Below are 20728 nucleotides of genomic sequence, written 5' to 3'. Positions count from 1 at the left end.
AACAAAAAGCAGTATCCTCCACAGTATTTAATTTCCAGTAATTATAAGGCTGATCCAGAGAGCACATTGCTGAGAGGACCCTAAACAGACACTCTTTCTTCAGGAATTGTGTTTAGCATATGTCCCTAGTCACACTTGAAGAATCATGGAATTTATGGGATTGCATCAGAAACAGGAAATCAACAGTCTGGTGGATGGGAAGGACTCATGTCTGGTCCTCCCAGGCTCCTATTTCTATGAAGTGATACTAATTTGATCAGTGCAGACTCTCCATACTTCATCAGAAAGTTGCTATAACTCACAAGTAAGTTCTAGGCACCACGCCAGGCAACAAAGTCCCATGGGTTAAAGATAGAGGCTGTGCTCCTCTTCCCTCCAGGGCCTTTTTGAACTTCTCTAAACAGTTTACTCACCAGTAAAATTGAGGATAATACTGCTGATCTTTCAGGGTTATGGTAGGGCTCAAATAAGATTTAACATGTGTGAAAGCTCTTTGCTTATCCTATAAAGTCGTACACATATGAAAGTATGATGCTCATTACTTCTTGCAGGCATCAGAAATGAGGCATACTTCCTTCTTCTCCCCGAATCCTATACAAACACCGGCTGTTCACTTTTAGCTACTGGAAAATGTCATCTGCGATAAAGACAGAGTCCAAAAACACCCAAATTATGGGCTCTTTAGTATCTGTAATTTCTTCTAACTTTTTATTCCAAAATATGCCTGTTCCAAAAACTCCTGACCTTAATTTTCCTTCTTTCAGTCCCTCATGGAACAGCCTTGGAAGTATCCCTAGCACAGACATCTACAAAAGCACCAAGAATTACAAAAACGTAAGTGCCTTTCTGAGGCATTGGCTGGACTTGGGTTTGCTAAGCTGGATTTTCAGGGGTTGCATATTTCTCTTTCAGTACGTTAGGGATAAGGTAGCGAAAAAGGGAGGCTACTTCTGTTGGGAAAGTCCAGAAGTCCACTGGGGGGGTGTCGGGAAAACTTTCAATCCAATGTGCCCTCTGATATCCTAGGCTTATGTGAATTTTGTCCATGCTAGTTAAAATGTCATTTTAATGTCAAACCATTGTACAGGGAATTTTTTAAAAAATAGGCAATTCAATTATTTCCAGAAGTTGAACCAAAATTCTATTCCTCTGAGTGAAGGGTGTCAAAAGACACAAACTTCCAGTTATAAATAAATAAATCGTGGGAATGTAATGTACATGTGAAGACCATAGTTAATAATACTGTATTGCATATTTGAAAGTTCCTAAGAGAGTAGATCTTAAAAGTTCTCATCACACAAAAAATTCTGTAACTATGTATGGTGACAGACATTACCTAGACTTATTGTAGTGATCATTTTGCCATGTATACAAATATCAGGTTGTACACCTGAAACTAATGTGTCAATTATAACTAAAAAAGAAAAAAAAGACAGCGCCTCAGAGACCTCTAGGACAAAATGAAACACACATTGTAACAACATTCCCAAAAGAGAAGAAGAGGAAAAAAAAAAAAACCAGACAAAATATTGAATAAGTATCAAAACTTTCCCAAATTTGAGGAACACCACAATGTACTAATCCAAAATGCCCACTGAACTCAATTAATGTACACACAAAAATCCACACCTAGAAACACTACAGTAACACTGCTGAAAGCCAAGATGTTAACAGCAATTTTTCAAGCAGCAAGAGGAGAAAAATTTCTCTTTCTCTGCTATGTTATCCTTATCCTCTATGACACTGTCTGAAATCCCTGTAAGATTTTCTTCATTCAATTCTAAGAAGAGACGTTCATGTTCTCTGTCACAAAGAACCTTATTTGACGTTTTTCTCTATCCTTGGAATTGGAAGAAATAATATATAATACAGAAAATAAAAAATGAAGAAAATAAACATTCCACTGATGGGCTTATGTTCCCTGCAAATAAGAGTGCTTAGTGACCACCAGAAGGAACAAACATGAAAAAGTAGAGAAAGAAAGAAAATTCAAGGGGGCGGTCCAAGATGGATTCTGGAACAGGAAGATTCTGAACTCACCTCCTCCTATGGACACACCAAATCTACAGCTACATATGGAATAATTCTCTCCGAAAAAGAACTGATAACTAGCTGAACAGCTCCTCCACAACAAGGGATAAAAGGGTCACATCGAAAAAAGTAGGAGAGGCAGGGATGCAGTCTCGCCAAAACTCACCCCTGACTCCGCGTCCCACAAGGGGGAGGAATGTCCTAAGTTTGGAGCTACTCCCTGAGGAGCAAGGGGTTTGTACTCCACATCCCTTGGGACCCGCACCAAACGTCGAGGCCCCCAAACTGTCTGGTTTTATAAACCAATAGGGCTTACATTCACGGGCCCCGAGGGGACTGTGGGAATGTGAGATACTCCTTTGGAGGGGCTCACATGTGGGCTCACTCATCCTGGGACCCAGCACGAAGGCAGCAGTTTGAAAGTCCCTGGACTATATATGAAGGAGATTCATTTGCTAATCTTAAAGCATCCGCCAGAGGGGCAAGGACCACTTGGGACTTGCTTCAGGGGTGGAGGCACTGGCAAGTGTCATTTTTGCGCTCTCCCCATACCTTGCTAGTGTAGGCGGGTGCACCCAGGCACAACCTCAATAAAGCCACAGGTCTGCTCCGCTCCCAGCACTCTTCTCTTGCGTCGCTAAAGCTGCAGCATGCCCTACCCTCAGCACTCTGCTGCAGCCATGTTAAAGCTGGTAGGTGAGCACAGTCCGTACAAGGAACACCCCTTGGTTGCCTGGCCCTGGCGCCCCAAGGGCCTTGCATGCCTGGGCCCCACAGGACTGTAACAGTTGGAAAGATAGTTCTGGGCAGGCTACCACACCCAGGGTACTACAGAGATAGCAGACAAAACATACCCCAGTCCACCTGTGAAAAAGGCCCATTATTTACCCTAGAGCTTTAACCTGAGTGACAGGCTTCAGGTTTGCCACACGTATAGAGGCTACAGAAATGCTCTCAGGCAGTGTAGGCAGGGAGACATCATTCTCATACCCTCCCTTGGCCTCGCCACAGCTTGTGGTACCTCCCAGAAAGGAGTTCATCTGAAGCTCCAATTTTTGCACCCATCACCCAGGAGACACCTCCAAGTCTCCTGAGGTCAGTAATTGTGGTTCCACAAGACTGTATATATTTGCATACTTTAAAAGCTGCTGCCTGAGGATCTGGCTTCCAATCGCCTAAAACTAGATGCTGAATGAGATCCCTCCCCTTGGAACACTGACAGGTCTTGGCACACCCTCAACAACTGGGACCTACCAAAACTAAACCAGGCTAGGGACTTCCCTGGTGGCGCAGTGGTTAAGAATGCACTTGCCAATGCAGGGGACACAGGTTCGAGCCCTGGTCCGGGAAGATCCCAGATGCTGCGGAGCAACTAAGCCCGTGCGCCACAACTACTGAGCCTGCGCTTTAAAGCCCATGAGCCACAACTACTGAGCCCGCAAGCCACAACTACTGAGCCCACATGCCGAAACTACTGAAGCCCATGTGCCTAGAGCCCGTGCTTCGCAACAAGAGAAGCCACTGCAAAGAGAAGCCCATGCACCACAATGAAGTTAGCCCCCAATTGCCGCAACTAGAAAAAACCCGCGTGCAGCAACAAAGACCCAATGCAGCCAAAGAGTAAATAAATAAATTAATTAAAATTTTAAAAAAAGAAAAAAAATAAACCAGGCTAATTAGACAAGCACAAAGGTTTGAGAGACACCCAAGAGCTAGGGCAAGGCTGAACAATAAGTTTCATCTCCTACATATGCCAGTCCTTCAAGACTAGAAGACTAGAATAGGTAGCCATTTTGCCTAACACATAGAAACAAACACAGAGAATCAAGCAAAATGAGGAAGAAACAGAGGAATATGTTCCAAATGAAAGTACAAGACAAAATTTCAGAAAGAGACTTTAATGAAACAGATAAGTAATGTACCTGATAAAGTGTTCAAAGTAATGGTTATAAAGGTACTCAATGAATTCTGGAGTAGAATGGATGACCACAGTGAGTACTTCAACACAGAGATAGAAAATATAATAAGAAAAGTACCTAACAGAAGTCAAGAGCTGAAGAATACACTAACTGAACTGAAAAATACACTAGAGGCGTTCAACAGCAGACCAGATGAAGCAGAAGAATGGATCAGCAACCTAGAAGACAGGACACTGGAACTGACCCAAGCAGAACAGCAAAAAGAAAAAAGAATTTTAAAAAGTGAGGATGGCTTAAGGGACCTATGGGACAACACCAAGCAGAATAACATTCACATTTAGGAGTCCCAGAAGGAAAAGAGAGAGACAGAAAGGGGCAGAGAAACTGTTTGAAGAAATAATGGCTGAAAATGTCCCTAAACTGGGGAAGGAAACATTCAGGTCCAGGAAATACAGAGATTTCTAAATAAGATGAACCCAAAGAGATCTATATCAAGACATTATAAATAAAATGTCAAAAGTTAAAAGATAGAGAATCTTAAGGACAGCAAGAGAAAAATAACTTGTTACGTATAAAGGAACCCCCATAAGATTATCAGCTGATTTTTTAGCAGAAACTTTGCAGGCCAGAAGGAAGTTGCATAATATATTCAGAGTGCTGAAAGGACAAAACTTCCAACCAAGAAAGCTCTACCTGTCAAGGTTGTCATTCAGAATTGAAGAAGAGAGAAAGTGTTTTCCAGACAAACAAAAGCTAAAGGAGTTAATCACCACTAAACCGGCTTTACAAAAATGTTAAAGGGATTTGTTTAAACTTAAAGTATAAAAATTCCATTCAAAAGCAGCAGAATACACATTCTTCCCAAGTGCACATGAAACATTCTCCAGGATAGATAATATGTTAGGCTAGGTCACAAAACAAGTCCAACCCATTTAAGAACATTGAAATCATAGTAAACATCTTTTCTGACCACTCTGATGTTAAACTAGAAATCAATTACAAGAAGAAAACTGAAAAAAATGACAAATACATAGAGATTAAACAACATGCTATGAACAAACAATGGGTCAATGAAGAAATCAAAGGGGAAATAAAAAATTACCTTAAGACAAGTGAAAATGGAAATACAACATTCCAAAATCTGTGGGATGCAGCAAAAGAAGTTCTAAGAGGGAAGTTCATAGCAATTCAGGCCTACAACAGGAAACAAGAAAAATCTCAAATAAACAATCTAACTTTACACCCAAAGGAACTAGATAAAGAACAAACTCCTGTTAGAGGAAAGTTGAGGACTGCTGCCCAGCTTCTCTGAGCAATTGTCAGTCAGCTCCTAGCTGAATAGCCAAAAACTTAACTGAGTATTTAAGGCATGAAATGATTTAACCTCAGAAAAAAAAATCTTTTTTTTAATGCTAGATTGAAGAACCTGAAGGAGTGAAGATTCTGAGATTTTCTAGTCCTATTTTTTACGGCAATGTTGATGGTTTAAAAAAATGTATCAAGTCCACAGTAAGTATTTTATCCCTAGAAATCTAGTTTCTAACTTCCTTTGAGACTTCATTCATTCTACAGGTATTTAAGGGGCTCAAACGTGGGCATAAGGTCCTATACCCTGTTCCCTTTGTACAGGGCATTAAGAATTATAACATCCTTGCCCTCAAATAACTTTCAATCTATTTGGGAATAGGAACAAACGATAATAACACATATGTTAAAATTCAGGTAGCAATAACTATGCGGGACAAAACCACTAGAGATGTCTCCAGGCAGACTTTGAGTAAGTTCCAAGTAAGTAGTATAGACAGTAAGTGTTAAGATTTCATGGAAGGGAGTCATCCGAGTTAGGTGGACTGATCAGGCTTTGCGTGGCGGTTGGGCAGAAGGAAGGAGATTATGGCAGGTGTTTGGGAACTACATGAGCTGAGAGGAAAATGTGGGAATGTGTATTGGGCAGGGGGTGGCGGAGGGGGGCAGTTGGAATAAAGGGTAAAAAGTATAAGCAGAATAGATAAGCAGGAAATTCTGGTCTTGAATTCCATGCTATGCTTCAAAGTTGGAGTTTGCCTCTAGATCAGTGTTTTCCTGAAGTTCAAAGGAATGTTCATAGACTTTGCAACAACAAGGACTTTGTCATGTCAAGCAAATTTGGAAAACACAGGCTTAAAGTTAAAAAGGTTATTTTTTGCTTTTTTTTTTTTTTTTTTGTCTTGGAGTCTTCAATGTGCTACTGCCTTCCCTGAGTCTCTGGGTGGGTGGGTTAGGGTGGCCCGGTAGTGGAGACCTCCATCGGGCCTCAGAATTTCTTTTCTGGCAGGGTACATCAGCGAATAATACCACTTGAGAAATAGCCTTTCCAGATAAAAATTGCCATTAATGAGCATCAGGAACCAGATGTTTTAACTAACTTGACATTTTTTTCCAAAGGTTGGATTTGATGCCATTAGAGTGTATAATAAGAGGTTGAAAGCACTGAGGAAAATACAGAAACTCATCAAAAAAGGGCAATTAAGAGCAACAAAGGTGAGGCAACATCATTCTTTTGCCTCTGAAATTCTCTCATTTCTCAGATGAAATAAAAGCAATTAGACTGTCTAAAATTAAGTATACCCTCTTTGGTACCCAGATGTGTACAAGCAGATGACATATGTGTAATGGAGAACAGGTGAGTTGTTCTTTTAGGAGAGAGGGAAGGGGAGAGAATAAAATGAAATCAGCAGGGCTACTGGGAAACAAAGGGTGAGATTTTTATTTTTCTATCATGAAATAAACCTTATTTTTACTGAAAGGAACAAAACAAGTGCTAATTCAATGCCAGAAAATTACTCACAACAGAAGGCAGTCGTAAGTTCATAAACTTTTAGAGCTACAGTAGTTACCTTTTATTCAAACTCTCTTGTCAATGTTTCTCTTGGCTACGTTCTACAATCTTCCAGAAATCAAGCATTTCCTTTCTCCACTGTTCTTCCATTTTTCTTCCTAGAGAACATCAGAATTTGGGCTGAGGTAAACCTTATTCCCTAAGAGTTCATCCTCTTGATATTTTGCTTACCAAGAAGCAGTTTGTAGAACTTTTAAGTCATTTTAGATTAATTGTTGAAAGACATCCCAAATCATTAGTAATTGAGTTGGCAGTGTTTTCTTTGTTTAGAATGGCATTATAAGTGATGCTGGTTCATCGAATAATGCTTTTGAGCCTGATGAAGACATCGAAAATCCGGAAGAATTTGATATTCCAACCAAGGAAATAGAGATTCAAGTGGATTGGAACGCTGAGCTTCCAGTCAAAGTGAATGTTCCTAAAGTGCCGATCCATAGCCTCGTGCTTGACTGTGGAGCTGTCTCTTTCCTGGATGTTGTTGGAGTGAGATCATTGCGTGTGGTAAGGTTCCGTTGTTTCGAATTACATATTTGGAGCTTTGGCAATAGTAAAATGATATGGGTTTCCTGGTCTTGCAAAAGGGTGATTGATTGCACAGGCTCTGTAATTTTTCTAGGGGAATGCTTTTGCAATAGAGTGTATTACTTTAAAGCACAGTCCCGCGGAGCTGGACTACCTGGGGTTGAATCCTGGCTCTACCACTTACTAGTGGTGTGACTTTGGGCAAGTTACTTAATCTGTCTGTACCTCAGTTTCTCCATCTGTAATGTGGGGATAATGATGGTACCTACTTCATAGGGTTGTGATGAGGATTAAATGAGAAAAGTGAAGAGTGTCTGGCACATAGTCACACGTCAGCAAATATTAACATTTATTATGTTTTATTGTTCTGAGAATATATATGACATGGAATATGAAAAGAAAGAAAAATGAGCAAAATCTTGTGTTCAGTATTATGTTTTTATTTGTTATGCGAAGAGCAGCAGAATGAGAAACATTGTAGGACTGGAAAAGCCAGGCATTATCAAGGTTAGATCAGCAGCAAGCAGGTCAGGCATCTAGGAAGTCAAAGAGTTGAGGAGCATGCAGGACAGAAGCATTCAATCAGAAACCAGGTATGCAAGCTCAACTTCAATGATTCTTCTAACACATAGATGTGCAGTGCCACACGTGTACCAACCACTTGGCCAGGCACAAGAAACTAATTGTGGAATAGCCATAGTCCCTACCCTCATGGGACTAAGCAGTCTAAGGGGCAAGGCAAATATTAAGTAATCTTTTTTTTTTAAGTAATCTTTTAAATAACAATTGCAATTAGTCCTCCAAAGCAGACTAACTGGATGTCAACTTGACTGGGAGTGTCAAGTTTAGGTGAAGCTTCAGGAAGGTAGGTATCAAGAGGATTTGGCAGAAAAGTAGGCAGGTTCAAGGGAGCAACAATCAGGTATAATAATATCAAACTACCCTCAACTGAGGTTTAGCTTAGCTGGGGCTTCTTGGTACCTCTGCAAGGGGAGGAAATTATTCCAGGGTGTAGGTACTAGGCAGGTCAGGTAGAAGAGTGATTGACAAGAGTGCGAGAATATGCTGATAGGTTCTATTCCAGGTCTCTTAGCAGACCTGGTTATTAGCTCATTTGAGAACACACTCTTGTTCTTCTTTGTGCATTTCACTCTAGGCATTGGCTCAGATCCACCGTAGATTGTGTTGACCAAAGGGTTTAATGAATTACTTTGAGGAAAAGTCAAGATATTTAATGCCAGAATATTTTCTGCACCTAACAAATAGTTGCTTTCAAATGCTATAATGACAATTTTGAAAACTCCAAACTTTATACTTGCATAGAGGTCTTGATCTTTTTTCCCTAGAAACTTCAAGTTCTGTTTTATTATTGTCCATAGGTCTTGTGTCTTGATTCTTTTAAACTTTGCATTTTGAGATAACTGTAGATCCCCATGAAGTTGTAAGAAATAATACAGAGAGATCCTCTCTATCCCTTACCGAGTTTCTTTCAGTGCTAACGTCTTGCAAAACTATAGTACAAAATCACAGTCAGAATATTGACACTGCTACAGTCAAACTACAGAGGTCAGTTTTTACATTTGGCATCTGGTGGCCACAAATCCACACCCGTATCGCTTCCACTCAAAGATATAAACTCATACTCTTCTTTCCAACCAGCAGAGGCTGCATTAGGAAGCTTCCTGTACTCCTTTCTTTCTTTCCTTCCACAAGTATTTATGGAGCACTTCTGTGCTATCCAGTGCTGTTGAGCGCTCGATGTTGCCAACTATTGAGATATGGTCTTTTCATCCTAATCATCATCACTGTATGTTGAAAACCTCTATGGTTTTCCAATTTCTAATAATGAACTTGCTTCAAACTCCTGATTCACCGTGAAAGTGTTGGAAGTTTCTCCCGAGCAAGTAATTGAATGCTACTGAATTATGGGCAGATAAAGTTACTCATTGTTACAAATTCTCCTTTTTAAATTTTTAGATTGTCAAAGAATTCCAAAGAATTGATGTAAATGTGTACTTTGCATCACTTCAAGGTAAATGCATATACGTACATATCTATCTATAAGACTTTCCCTTAAGCCCTTTCTCCTACCTTGGAATGTGAGTACATGATGTCCAAAGGCCTTTTTTTCAAAAACAATTTTAATTGTGGTAAAAGATGTATAACATAAAATTTGCCATTTTAGTCACATTCAAGTGTACAATTCAGTGGCATTAAGTAATTCACCATGTTGTGCAATCATCACAACTATCTTTTCTTTCTTTCCTTTGTTTTTTTTTTGGTCAGTATAAAATTTATTACTGAGATATTTTGCACTGCTTGCGCCTGTTCACATCTTTGAGATCCAGCGTGTATTTTACATTTACTGCACATTTTTTGTTGTTGTTGCTGTTGTTAATTTTTGAGTTTTAAAAAATTTTCTTTTTCTTCTTCTTCTTATTTTTTTTTTTTTGGCAGTACACGGGCCTCTCACTGTTGTGGCCTCTCCCATCGCGGAGCACAGGCTCTGGACGTGCAGGCCCAGGAGCCATGGCTCACGGGTCCAGCCTCCCCGTGGCATGTGGGATCCTCCCAGACTGGGGTACGAACCGTGTCCCTTGCATTGGCAGGCGGACTCTCAACCACTGCGCCACCAGGGAAGCCCAAAAATTTCTTTTTTTAATTGAAGTTTAGTTAATTTACAACATTTTATTAGTTTCAGGTATATAGCCTAGTGATTTAGTATTTTTGCCGATTATACTCCATAACAGGTTATTACAAGATAATGGCTATAATTCCCTGTGCTATACAGTATACCCTTGTTGCTTATCTATTTTACACATAGTAGCTTGTATGAAATAGGTTGATCTATTAATTTCATACCCCTAATTTGTCCCTCCTCCCTTTCCCCTCCCTTTTGGTAACCACAAGTTTGTTTTCTATATCTGTGGGTCTGTTTCTGTTTTGCGTATACATTCATTTGCATTTTTTTAAGTTTCCACATACAAGTGATATCATAAAGCATTTGTCTTTCTCTGTCTGACTTATTTCACTAAATATAATATTCCCTAGGTCCATTCATGTTGCTGCAGGGCAGAATTTCATTCTTTTTTATGGCTGAGTTATATTTCATTTCATATATGCCACATCTTCTTTTTTTTTTATTGGACTATAGTTGCTTTACACTGATGTGTATGACACATCTTAATCCAATCATCTGTTGACGGGCACTTGGGTTTCTTCCATGCTATTGTAAATAAAATAGGACCTAATTAACCTTAAAAGCTTTTGCACAGCAAAGGAAACCATCAACAAAATGAAAAGGCAACCTACCAAATGGGAGAAAATATTTGCAAATGATGTGACTGACAAGGGGTTAATATCCAAAATATACAGAAAGCTACAAATAACAAATGCTGGAGAGGCTGTGGAAAAAAAGGAACTCTCCTACACTGTTGGTGAGAATGTAAGTTGGTGCAGCCACTATGGAAAACTGTATGGAGGTTCCTCAAAAAACTAGAGTTGCCATATGACCCAGCAATCCCACTCCTGGGCATATATCCGGACAAAACTATAATTCAAAAAAATACATGCACCCCTATGTTCATAGCAACACTATTCACAATAGCCAAGATATGGAAACAACCTAAATGTCCATTTACAGATGAATGGATAAAGAAGATGTGGTACATATATTCAATGAAATACTACTCAGCCATGAAAAAGAATGAAATAATGCCATTTGCAGCAACACGGATAGACTTACAGATTATCATACTAATTGAAGTAAGTCAGAAAGAGAAAGATAAATACCATATAATATCACTTATATGCAGAATCTAAAATATGACACAAATGAACCTATCTACAAAACAGAAACAGACTCACAGACATAGAAAGCAGACTTATGGTTGCCAAGGGGGAGAGGGGGTGGGGGAGGGAGGCTTGGGATTGGGAGTTTGGGATTAGCAGATGCAAACTATTACATATAGAATGGATAAACAACAAGGTCCTACTATATAGCACAGGGAACTATATTCAATATTCTGTGATAAACCATAATGGAAAAGAATATAAAAAAAGAATGTATATATATGTATAACTGAATCACTTTACAGCAGAAATTAAAACAACATTGTAAATCAACTATACTTCAATAAAAAAAAGATTTGAAAAAAAAATACAGACAGCTCATAGAACTCAATATCAAAAAACCAAACAACCCAATAAAAAAGTGGGCAAAAGATCTGAACAGACATTTTTCTAAAGAAGACATACAGATGGCTAACAGGCACATGAAAAGATGCTCAACATTGCTAATTATTAGAGAAATGCAAATCAAAACAACGAGATACCACCTCACATCTGTCAGAATTTCTATCATTAAAAAGTCTACAATTAAAAATGTTGGTAAGGATGTGGAGAAAAGGGCCCCCTTGTACACTGTTGGTGGGAATGTAAATTGGTGCAGCCACTGTGGAAAACAGTATGCAGGTTTCTCAAAAAACTAAAAATAGAAGTACCATAGGATCCAACAATTCTACTCCTGGGTATATATCTGGAAAAAAACGAAAACACTAATTCAAAAAGATACATGTGCCCCAAAGTTTATCACAGCTATCTATTTTCAAAAATTTCATTGCCACAAACAGAAACTCTACCCATTAAATAATCACTCTGAAGGCCTTTTTGAACCTAGAAAAATTACTTCCAGTTTGTGCCACAGAGCTGGTAATGCATGGAAACCTACGTCCTGACAGCAATGCAGGATCAATGAAGAAAAACTGTCATGGGGAGAGCAGAGCTAGAGATGACTTAGACCCCATAGAACTAGAGGAACTTCCAGGGTATGAGTCTGTGTCTGTCTATGTACAAGCGTGTGTAGGAAAATACTAGTGCTTAGGCTGAGTTCTCTAGAAGCAGAGCCTGAGATAAGGATTCTTGCATAAGTGATTTATTGAGAGAGTACAGTGGAAAATTTATGAAGGAGTGAGGGGGACAGGATAGGGCAGTGGGAGAAGACAAAGACATGGCTTCAGAATCTACTTAGTCTGACTTCACAGGGAACACACAACAAGAAAAGCACCAGATGGTTATCCTTCCTTGAGGGGAAGGGGGCTGGCCGGCCCTTTTACCTCCTGATCAATCAGTCCGTGGCTGCAGGCCACCCGAGGGAGGGGGTGTAACCCCCCAGGCTTTCTCAGGTGAGACAGCTCCCACTGGCCAAAGAAAGTTCTCCAGAGAAGGGCACAGCTGTGAACACCAGCCAGACTCATAGCAGCTGGAGGACGGGAAAAAGGGACGTGGCTGGGAAACACCACCATTTACTACAACCAGTTATGGTATCAGCATTCCATGTGCTACTGGAAAAGAAACTCTGTCTAGAGCAGGATCACATTTTGGAAATGAGAAAAAAGAATTAAAAGGAGGAGGTACAAAGACTTAGAACTGGTTGATGTTATAAAAATAGCTTTTCCTAGAGACTAACTAAACATTATCTCTTTCTTTTGAAGATCATGTGATAGAAAAGCTGGAGAAATGTGGTTTCTTTAATGATAACATCAGAAAGGACATATTCTTTTTGACTGTCCACGATGCTGTCCTCCATCTCCAGAACCAGGTGAAATCCCAAGAGGTTCAAGATTCCATTTTAGAAACGGTAAACAGTGAATCTTTCTACATATGTATCTTTCCTAAACTACCAGGATTTCTGTAAATGGCAAAAATTCCACAAATCTAGGTTTGAAACCCAGCCTGGTGGGATTTTAAGGCATCTCCTTAACTTTTCAGAGCCTTAGTTTTCTCATTAGTAAAATGGGAGTAAAAACATTTACCTTGCTAGGTACATATGAAGACTAAATGTGAGAGTTTATAGGAAAACACCTGGTATTAGCTAGTACAATTAGTTCTATAATGTGTGGGTTTACTAATAAAAGTAGGCATTAGCCGTAGTGACTTTTTAGATTATAGCCACCGAATCTTTGATCTTCTGTGATTTGTGTATAAAATGCAATTTAGGGCTTTCCTGGTGGCACAGTGGTTAAGAATCCGCCTGCCAATGAAGGGGACATGGGTTCGAGCTCTGGTCCGGGAAGATTCCACATGTCACGGAGCAACTAAGCCCATGAGCCACAACTACTGAGCCTGTGCTCTAAAGCCCGCGAGCCACAACTACTGAGCCTGCGTGCCACAACTACTGAAACTCACCCGCCTAGAGCCCATGCTCCACAACAAGAGAAGCCACCACAATGAGAAGCCTGCCCACCGCAACGAAGTGTAGCCCACATTTGCTGCAACTAGAGAAAGCCCGTGCGCAGCAAGGAAGACCCAATGCAGCCAAAAATAAATAAATAATTTTTTAAATGCCATTTAAATTCTCAGCAGTCTGGAAACTCTTGATTATCTATATCTGTATCTCTCTATCTATCTATCTATCTATCTATATATATATATATATTTTTTTTTTTTTTTTGGGCTGCACTGCACGGCTTGCAGGATCTTAGTTCCCTGAACAGGGATCAAACCCGTGGCCCCTGCAGTGGAAGTGTGGAGTCCTAACCACTGGACCACCAGGGAATTCCCTAGCAGTGTCTTTAAATAGGATCCGTTAGGTCGTAAGTGATTTTTGAAAAAGAAAAGAAAAAAAAAAAAAGAAAGCCATGAATCAGCCCAGAGTTTATTCCTCACAAAACAGGATAGACCCCGATTTTCCACAGGCCTCCTTATTTTGTCATTTCTCCTGTAAAATACCCAGGAGAGTTGAGCATTCTGATATGGGTCATTGGGCTTGGCCTACTGCCTGGTACAAGAACCTCATCTCTCATGGACCTTCTCACTGTGAATTTGGGAAACTAAAACAAATGCCTATAAAAATAACAGCAATAATAATTATTCTGGTGACACAGACAACTATATTTTATTTTTTTTATTTATTTATTTTTGTTGCGGTACGCAGGCCTCTCACTGCTGTGGCCTCTCCCATTGCGGAGCACAGGCTCCGGACGCGCAGGCTCAGCGGCCATGGCTCACGGGCCCAGCCGCTCCGCGGCATGTGGGATCTTCCCGGACCGGGGCACAAACCCGTGTCCCCTGCATTGGCAGGCGGACTCTCAACCACTGCACCACCAGGGAAGCCCGACAACTATATTTTAAATTGCTTTCCCTTTTTTCTAAGAGTGGGATAAGCAGATTCTTACTGTAGATTGGAAGTTAATATAAGTGAAACTAATTTGGAAAACAATAATACATTATGCTTTTTATCTATTGTTAGTGGAAAGATTGTTCTGCTGAATGCTGCTAGAGAATATACTAGTCCTAAATACCAAGATGTGGATCTTAAATACAAAAAAAAAAAGGCGCTACATGCAAGATGCTCAGCTTTGAAAACTCATAAACCTTTTTTAAAAAAATCTAACTTAAAGATCCTAACCCACAAGTAACAACAAAGCAAGATCATATAACAAGAACTGCGTTATTTATTTGTGAGATTAAAAGTAGCTAAAAAGCCCTCTGAAATGTCACTCTTGCCTTGACACACATTTAGAGTGGCTTTGGGAATACCCTTTATGCATACGACAAAGTCCAGATTGTTACTGGTTTCCTCTGTGTGGAAGATTAAATTACATACTACGGCTAAAAAGCAGAACTTTCCTGAACAACTACTTGGTTCATAGATGTTGGTTTCCATCTCCAATAACATTAATTCCCATCCAATTCAACTTGAGACTGTTTATGGCCATCACTCAGGAGCCCTTCACTGGGCATTCATTGCATGCTCAATGCTATACCCAGTGCACTTCGCTTGGCCATTGAAAGAAAACTCCCATTGACTGCTGAATCATTTAGGCAGACAGGGCGACTTGTTAAGAGGCATACACTTCAGAGGTTGGGGAAGAAAGCTGCAAAGGAGGTTAGACAGTGGAGAACTATACTAGTTCACACTTGAATGGGAAAAAAATGGTATAGGGAGAATTCTAAGTGGGAAATATAAAAGGACAAGAAAGTGGAAAAGGATTTTGAAGTATGTAGATTATAAATGAGAGGCACCAGCAAAGCTTCAAATCGTTTTCAGTGAAGTATCAGGTGGGTTAATGCTATTACACCTCCAATAAATATTCTCCGTGTTCTCTTTGTCAAGATCACCCTCATCCAAGACTGTAAAGATCCTCTTGAATTAATGGAAGCAGAGCTGATTGAAGAAGGACTTGATGTCCAAGATGAGGTATGATCATTATGTTCATTCCAAGAAAATAATTTGGATTAAATAGAATGATACTTGTAGAATTAAAACTATTTGATAAAAACTATTCAGAGAAAAGAATTTTTTAGAAGTACCAAGAGGATGGCTTGATAGAAAGGGGAAAATGGGAAACAAGGGTTCTCCCTTGAAGACATAGTACCTGAGGGGACCTTTTGTCCCAGGCATACAGGTGTGATCAGCAACTGGAAGCGGACAACACATTGGTCCTGATTTTATACCTAAGCCTCCACATACCTTCTTTTCCAGAGACCCAAGGCCAGTGAGATAGGAGAAAGGTGAATGGAGGAAATTTTTAAACCAGGAGTTTCATAAGCTTCAGAAATAGAATGTGAGCAGTAGGAACCTCATGACTTTTCTTCATCTGACTGATGACAGCTTAAAAAAGAGACTGATTCTGTGTATTTCTGTTGCCATTGGGGCATCAGACTCTTCTAGGAAACTTGACTGAAACTTACAGTATCTGACCGAACTTTGTGGCTCCATCACTCAGTAAAATTGAACCAACAAAAGAAGATCAAAGAATTTTAAAGTTGAAAGATGTCTAGAAATCAGTTAGCCCCACATTCTTGGCCATGTAGAAATCTCTCCTACCCCATCCTTAAGGATGTTGCCTCAGCTTTCATGTGAACATTTCTAGACATTGCCAACTAGCAGCAAAGGGAGTTTGCTACATAGTTGAAGTCTCCAAGTGTTAGCTGTGCTTACAAACTGGATACACCCTTTCTCTAATAATCATCCAGTGGACTGAAGTCCTTTTGGTTGCCTTCTCTGCACAGTCCTTAAATATTTGAGAGCAGCTTTCATGTTTCCAACAGGCTCTATCCTGGGAGAGACTCCTCCAGTTCCCTTTACTCTTCCTCATAGACATGAAATTTGTTAATCCTTCCCTGGTCAAGAAGGGGACATAAAACCCCAGATGGGGTCAACTATGACCTACCTTGATTTCATCAAGATATTTACATTACTGCAACTTAAGAATGGGTTTATTTTCATAATAGCTACATCAAAATCTTTGCTTTTACTGAGCAGGGGTCAACTAAAGACTTGGGCATTTTCACATGAACTGTAGTCTAGCTGGGCTCCTCATTTATATTTATATAATTGGTTTTGGCCCTAATGCAGAACTACACATTCTTCTGCTAGGTTACAGCTTCCTGGTTCCAGTTTATTGACATTGATTTGAATAGTAAATCTATCATCCAGCATATTAACTATGTAACCCCACTGGGCGCCATATGCAAATCTGGATAAGCAGGACTTGTTTGCTGTATTCCAGGTCCTGATAAAAATGTTGAAAAGAATAACACTCAAACCCCAATGATAAAATCAGGCAGTGAGGATGACAGGCAGAGAAGATTTTTGTGGAAGAAATACACTAAGTAGAGTGAAAATCAGGGGTTCCACATTTTAGCCCATCAGCTTGGTGAGGCCAGGAATTTCATTACTGAGCTGTGAAGTCCTTCCAGCTTTAGTAGTTTATGACTATGGATGTAGGGCCAACTGAGTTGAGTGAAAACTCATATATCAAAACTGGAACTTAAGAAGTTGCCACACTATATAGAAGGGTTTTTTTTGTTTTTGTTTTTGTTTTTTGCGGTACGCGGGCCTCTCACTGTTGTGGCCTCTCCCGTTGCGGAGCACAGGCTCCGGACGCGCAGGCTCAGCGGCCATGGCGCACGGGCCCAGCCGCTCCGCGTCATGTGGGATCTTCCTGGACCGGGGCACGAACCCGTGTCCCCTGCATCGGCAGGTGGACTCTCAACCACTGCACCACCAGGGAAGCCCTAGAAGTATTTTTGATGTCACATAAAAGCATCATTCAGGTAGGGTTCCTGTAGATAGGGAAACAGTTAGAGTGGTTTTCAGGGCCTGGGCTTTAGAACAAACAGACTTGAGTGCTGGCCCTGATTCTGCAACTTACCAGCTGGGTAGCTTAGGGCAATTTACTTATCCTGTCTTCATTTTAGTTTCTTCCTGTAAAATAGAAATAATAATACCTCACAGAGTTGCGACCATTAACGGGTACATGTGCAGGAATAAAACAGTGTCTTGTACATAGTAAGTACTCAAGAAATAGTAATTATTGTTTTTAAAATACATCCAATTAAAGTATGATGAGGTACAAAATTAAGTTTTTACTCTACTTTTATTGTGATGCTATACACCTAAGTAAATGTAAGCAACCAACACTACACAAACATATTTGCAAAAAAGTTAAGGTAGACTTAAGGAGAATTCAGTTGCATCAACACTGTTTCCCCTTTGCCTCCACAGGCTATGCGAAGACTTGCTTCCTGAAACTGGGATCAGGAGGTCGCTCTAAGCAAGGACTGCAAGGCAAATTTTACCCACCACGTAATTCTATGCAAGTATTTTCTGCATTGACTATTTTCTTCAAACTTGAAACACTCATTCTTTTCCATTAGATTTTTTTAAATCTTTGATTTTTCTTTTAACCTCTTAACCACTGAAAGAAAAGCACTAAGATTGTTTCTAGGCTTTATTTATAAAATGAGTAGCTTACTTCTAAAATGTGCAAAATGGTGAAGAAAAAAATTTAGCAATGTCCAGGATCTGAGGATATTATGCTGCTGTTCTCCACGACAGATCTGCTGACAATATTCATGTAGGTACACGTGTACCTCTGTGCAGCTGGGGCAAGTGTCACCCAACACAGCCTCTGTGGGCAGGCAGGTGAGGCAGGAATGTTTATCCTATAGAAAAATCTATTTCTGACTGACCTTGATACCCATGAGCTAAACTGATCACAGTGAGTAAAAGTTGAAATATAATTATTAATGTACTTAACATTAAATGCCTTTAAAAACTCCCTTTGGTAAATGCATCAAAAAAAGGTTTTAAGAATGCAAATTTGGTTAGTACTTAGTAATGTAGTATTACTATATGTGACCAGATATGTAACCAGAATTCAGAATAAAGGAAATGGTTCACTTAAAAGCTATAGAATTGGGCTGATACATTTCAGAAACACTGACTCAGAGAAGTGAAGTGATAAGATTACTGTGGTTTATAGAAATCACTTTTTGATATAATAATCAAGGATCAGAAATAAGATCTAGTAAAACATATGGCACTATCTTTAGTTGAAAAATGCAGTTTTAATTTATCTTAGTTTATAGAAATGGTCATTGTGTAGAGTATATTTAAGTATGGTCTATTTAAAATCTAACATAAAATTTGTGTTATTTTGAACAAAAATCAATTTTGTTTATAAGACCATGGTGATTAAAACAAGTTTATGTTTTTCTTTAAAAATTTAGCATTATGTGAAATGATCTTTAACTGAATTCTAAATACCTTCCAAAAAACATCTAAAAAGTGAACTGCTTATATATATATGTATATATATACATATATATACTGATTGAGACAAAACATTCTAAATGAACTCAATATCAAAGGAAAAAAGTTGGTTTGGAATACACACATTGAAAGTATATGCTTTTAAAAATCCATGTGTTAAGCCCCAAAATATTTTTTACTTAACCTTTTCTGAGTGCCAACAATTTTCTAGGCATTGTATATAATATTTAGGCTTTGGTCCTGTGGACTAGTCCCATGTATTTCACGCTGGAGTGAATGAAGTTGTACTTCTAGAGAAAAATACTCAGGTCCTCAACTGAGGCAATGTCTTAAGTTGACAGAGAATGATATTGCACCTTTGGCACAGATGTGTGAAATTCCCAAATGTGTTTGGCTGTCTAAAGGCAGCATGTCTTATCTCTGTTTTTCTTCTTAAATACTATCAGAAATAAAGTATCTACTTCTGCAGGAATATCATTAGTGATCATATCAAATTGGTTGACTAAAAGCATTATTTTCCTCCCTCCATCCCCATACTACATACCAGAATTTCAGTGAGTCTGCAGTGAGTTGCAGAATTTCAGTGAGCTGCAGTCTTTTATGCTCATGGGTTATACTGTCTTTAACAGATGTGGAACAGATTTCTCCCCATGTTTGGTACAGCATAACCAGGATTATAATGTTATCTCATTTTTATAGTAATACCTGCCTATAATGGCAACAAATCATATCTCTAAAGAGTGAATATAATAGTCTTGCAGAAAATGGATGAATACCTCTGTTCAATAGAGGAAATACGCACTGCTCTTTTCTTTTTTTTAATTAGTTGAAGGAAATATCAAAGTTACATTTTAAAGGCTAGAGTTTTGTAAAATCTTGGGTCCATTTGTGGCTGTATAAGACCACAGTCTTTGACTTGTTTCCCGAGCACACTCTAGTAATACTTTCTCTTTCATGCATTTTGTGAATAGTAAACAGACTTTTAATTCTATATTGTCAATGGAAATTTTACTTGAAATTAAAGCTTTTGTTATGTTTTTAACCTTGAGGATAAAATTCCACTATTGTATATGAAAAGTGAAAAAAATCAAATCATGTATACTTGGAAATATTTGCACATATTTTTTATGAAAAGTAATGTTGCCTTTTAAGCTATTCTGATGTGTCGCTTCCGAACAAACTATTAAATAAAAAAAAAAAGGCTAAATTTAAGTGTTCCAGTACTTCTTTTTTTTTAATTGGGGTATAGTTGATTTACAGTATTATATTAGTTTCATGTATATCATATAGTGATTCAAAATTTCTATAGATTATACTCCATTTAAAGTTATTATAAAATATTGGTTATATTCCCTGTGCTGTACAATATATCCTTGTAGCTTACTTATTTTACTTTATTTATTACTTTTTTTATAATGATACCTTTCTTTCTTTCTTATTTATTTATCTATTTTTGGCTGCATTGGGTCTTTGTTGCTGCACACAGGCTTTCTGTAGTTGAGGCCAGCAGGGGCTACTCTTCGGTGTAGTGTGCATGCTTCTCATTGTCATGTCTTCTCTTGTTGTGGAGCATGGGCTCTAGGCATGTGGGCTTCAGTAGTTGTGGCACGTGGGCTCAGCAGTTGTGGCTCGTGGGCTCTAAAGCACAGGCTCAGTAATTGTGGTATAGGGGCTTAGTTGCTCCGCAGCACTTGGGATCTTCCCAGACCAGGGCTCGAACCTGTGTCCCCTGCATTGGCAGGAGGATTCTTGACCACTGCGCCACCAGGGAAGTCCACTTATTTATTTTATGCATAGTAGTTTGTACCTCTTAAA

At 39.2% G+C, this 20728-nt stretch overlaps 1 protein-coding gene across 1 annotated transcript in view; it reads left to right on the top strand.

Moving 5' to 3' along the window:
- SLC26A4 (solute carrier family 26 member 4) overlaps positions 1-20084 on the top strand; it is a 51882-nt gene extending 31798 nt beyond the window's left edge. The window contains exons 14-21 of the mRNA XM_067745928.1: positions 765-834; positions 5367-5459; positions 6375-6470; positions 7099-7329; positions 9328-9382; positions 12843-12988; positions 15467-15550; positions 17864-20084. Of these exons, the coding sequence (XP_067602029.1) occupies positions 765-834; positions 5367-5459; positions 6375-6470; positions 7099-7329; positions 9328-9382; positions 12843-12988; positions 15467-15550; positions 17864-17887 (799 nt within the window). The 3' untranslated portion in view covers positions 17888-20084. The remainder of the gene's footprint in view (positions 1-764; positions 835-5366; positions 5460-6374; positions 6471-7098; positions 7330-9327; positions 9383-12842; positions 12989-15466; positions 15551-17863) is intronic.
- Positions 20085-20728: the final 644 nt, after the last annotated feature.

Source organism: Pseudorca crassidens, chromosome 8, assembly GCF_039906515.1.
Source record: "Pseudorca crassidens isolate mPseCra1 chromosome 8, mPseCra1.hap1, whole genome shotgun sequence".
NCBI classification, from domain to species: domain Eukaryota; kingdom Metazoa; phylum Chordata; class Mammalia; order Artiodactyla; family Delphinidae; genus Pseudorca; species Pseudorca crassidens.
This window is presented reverse-complemented; position numbering and strand designations above follow the sequence as displayed.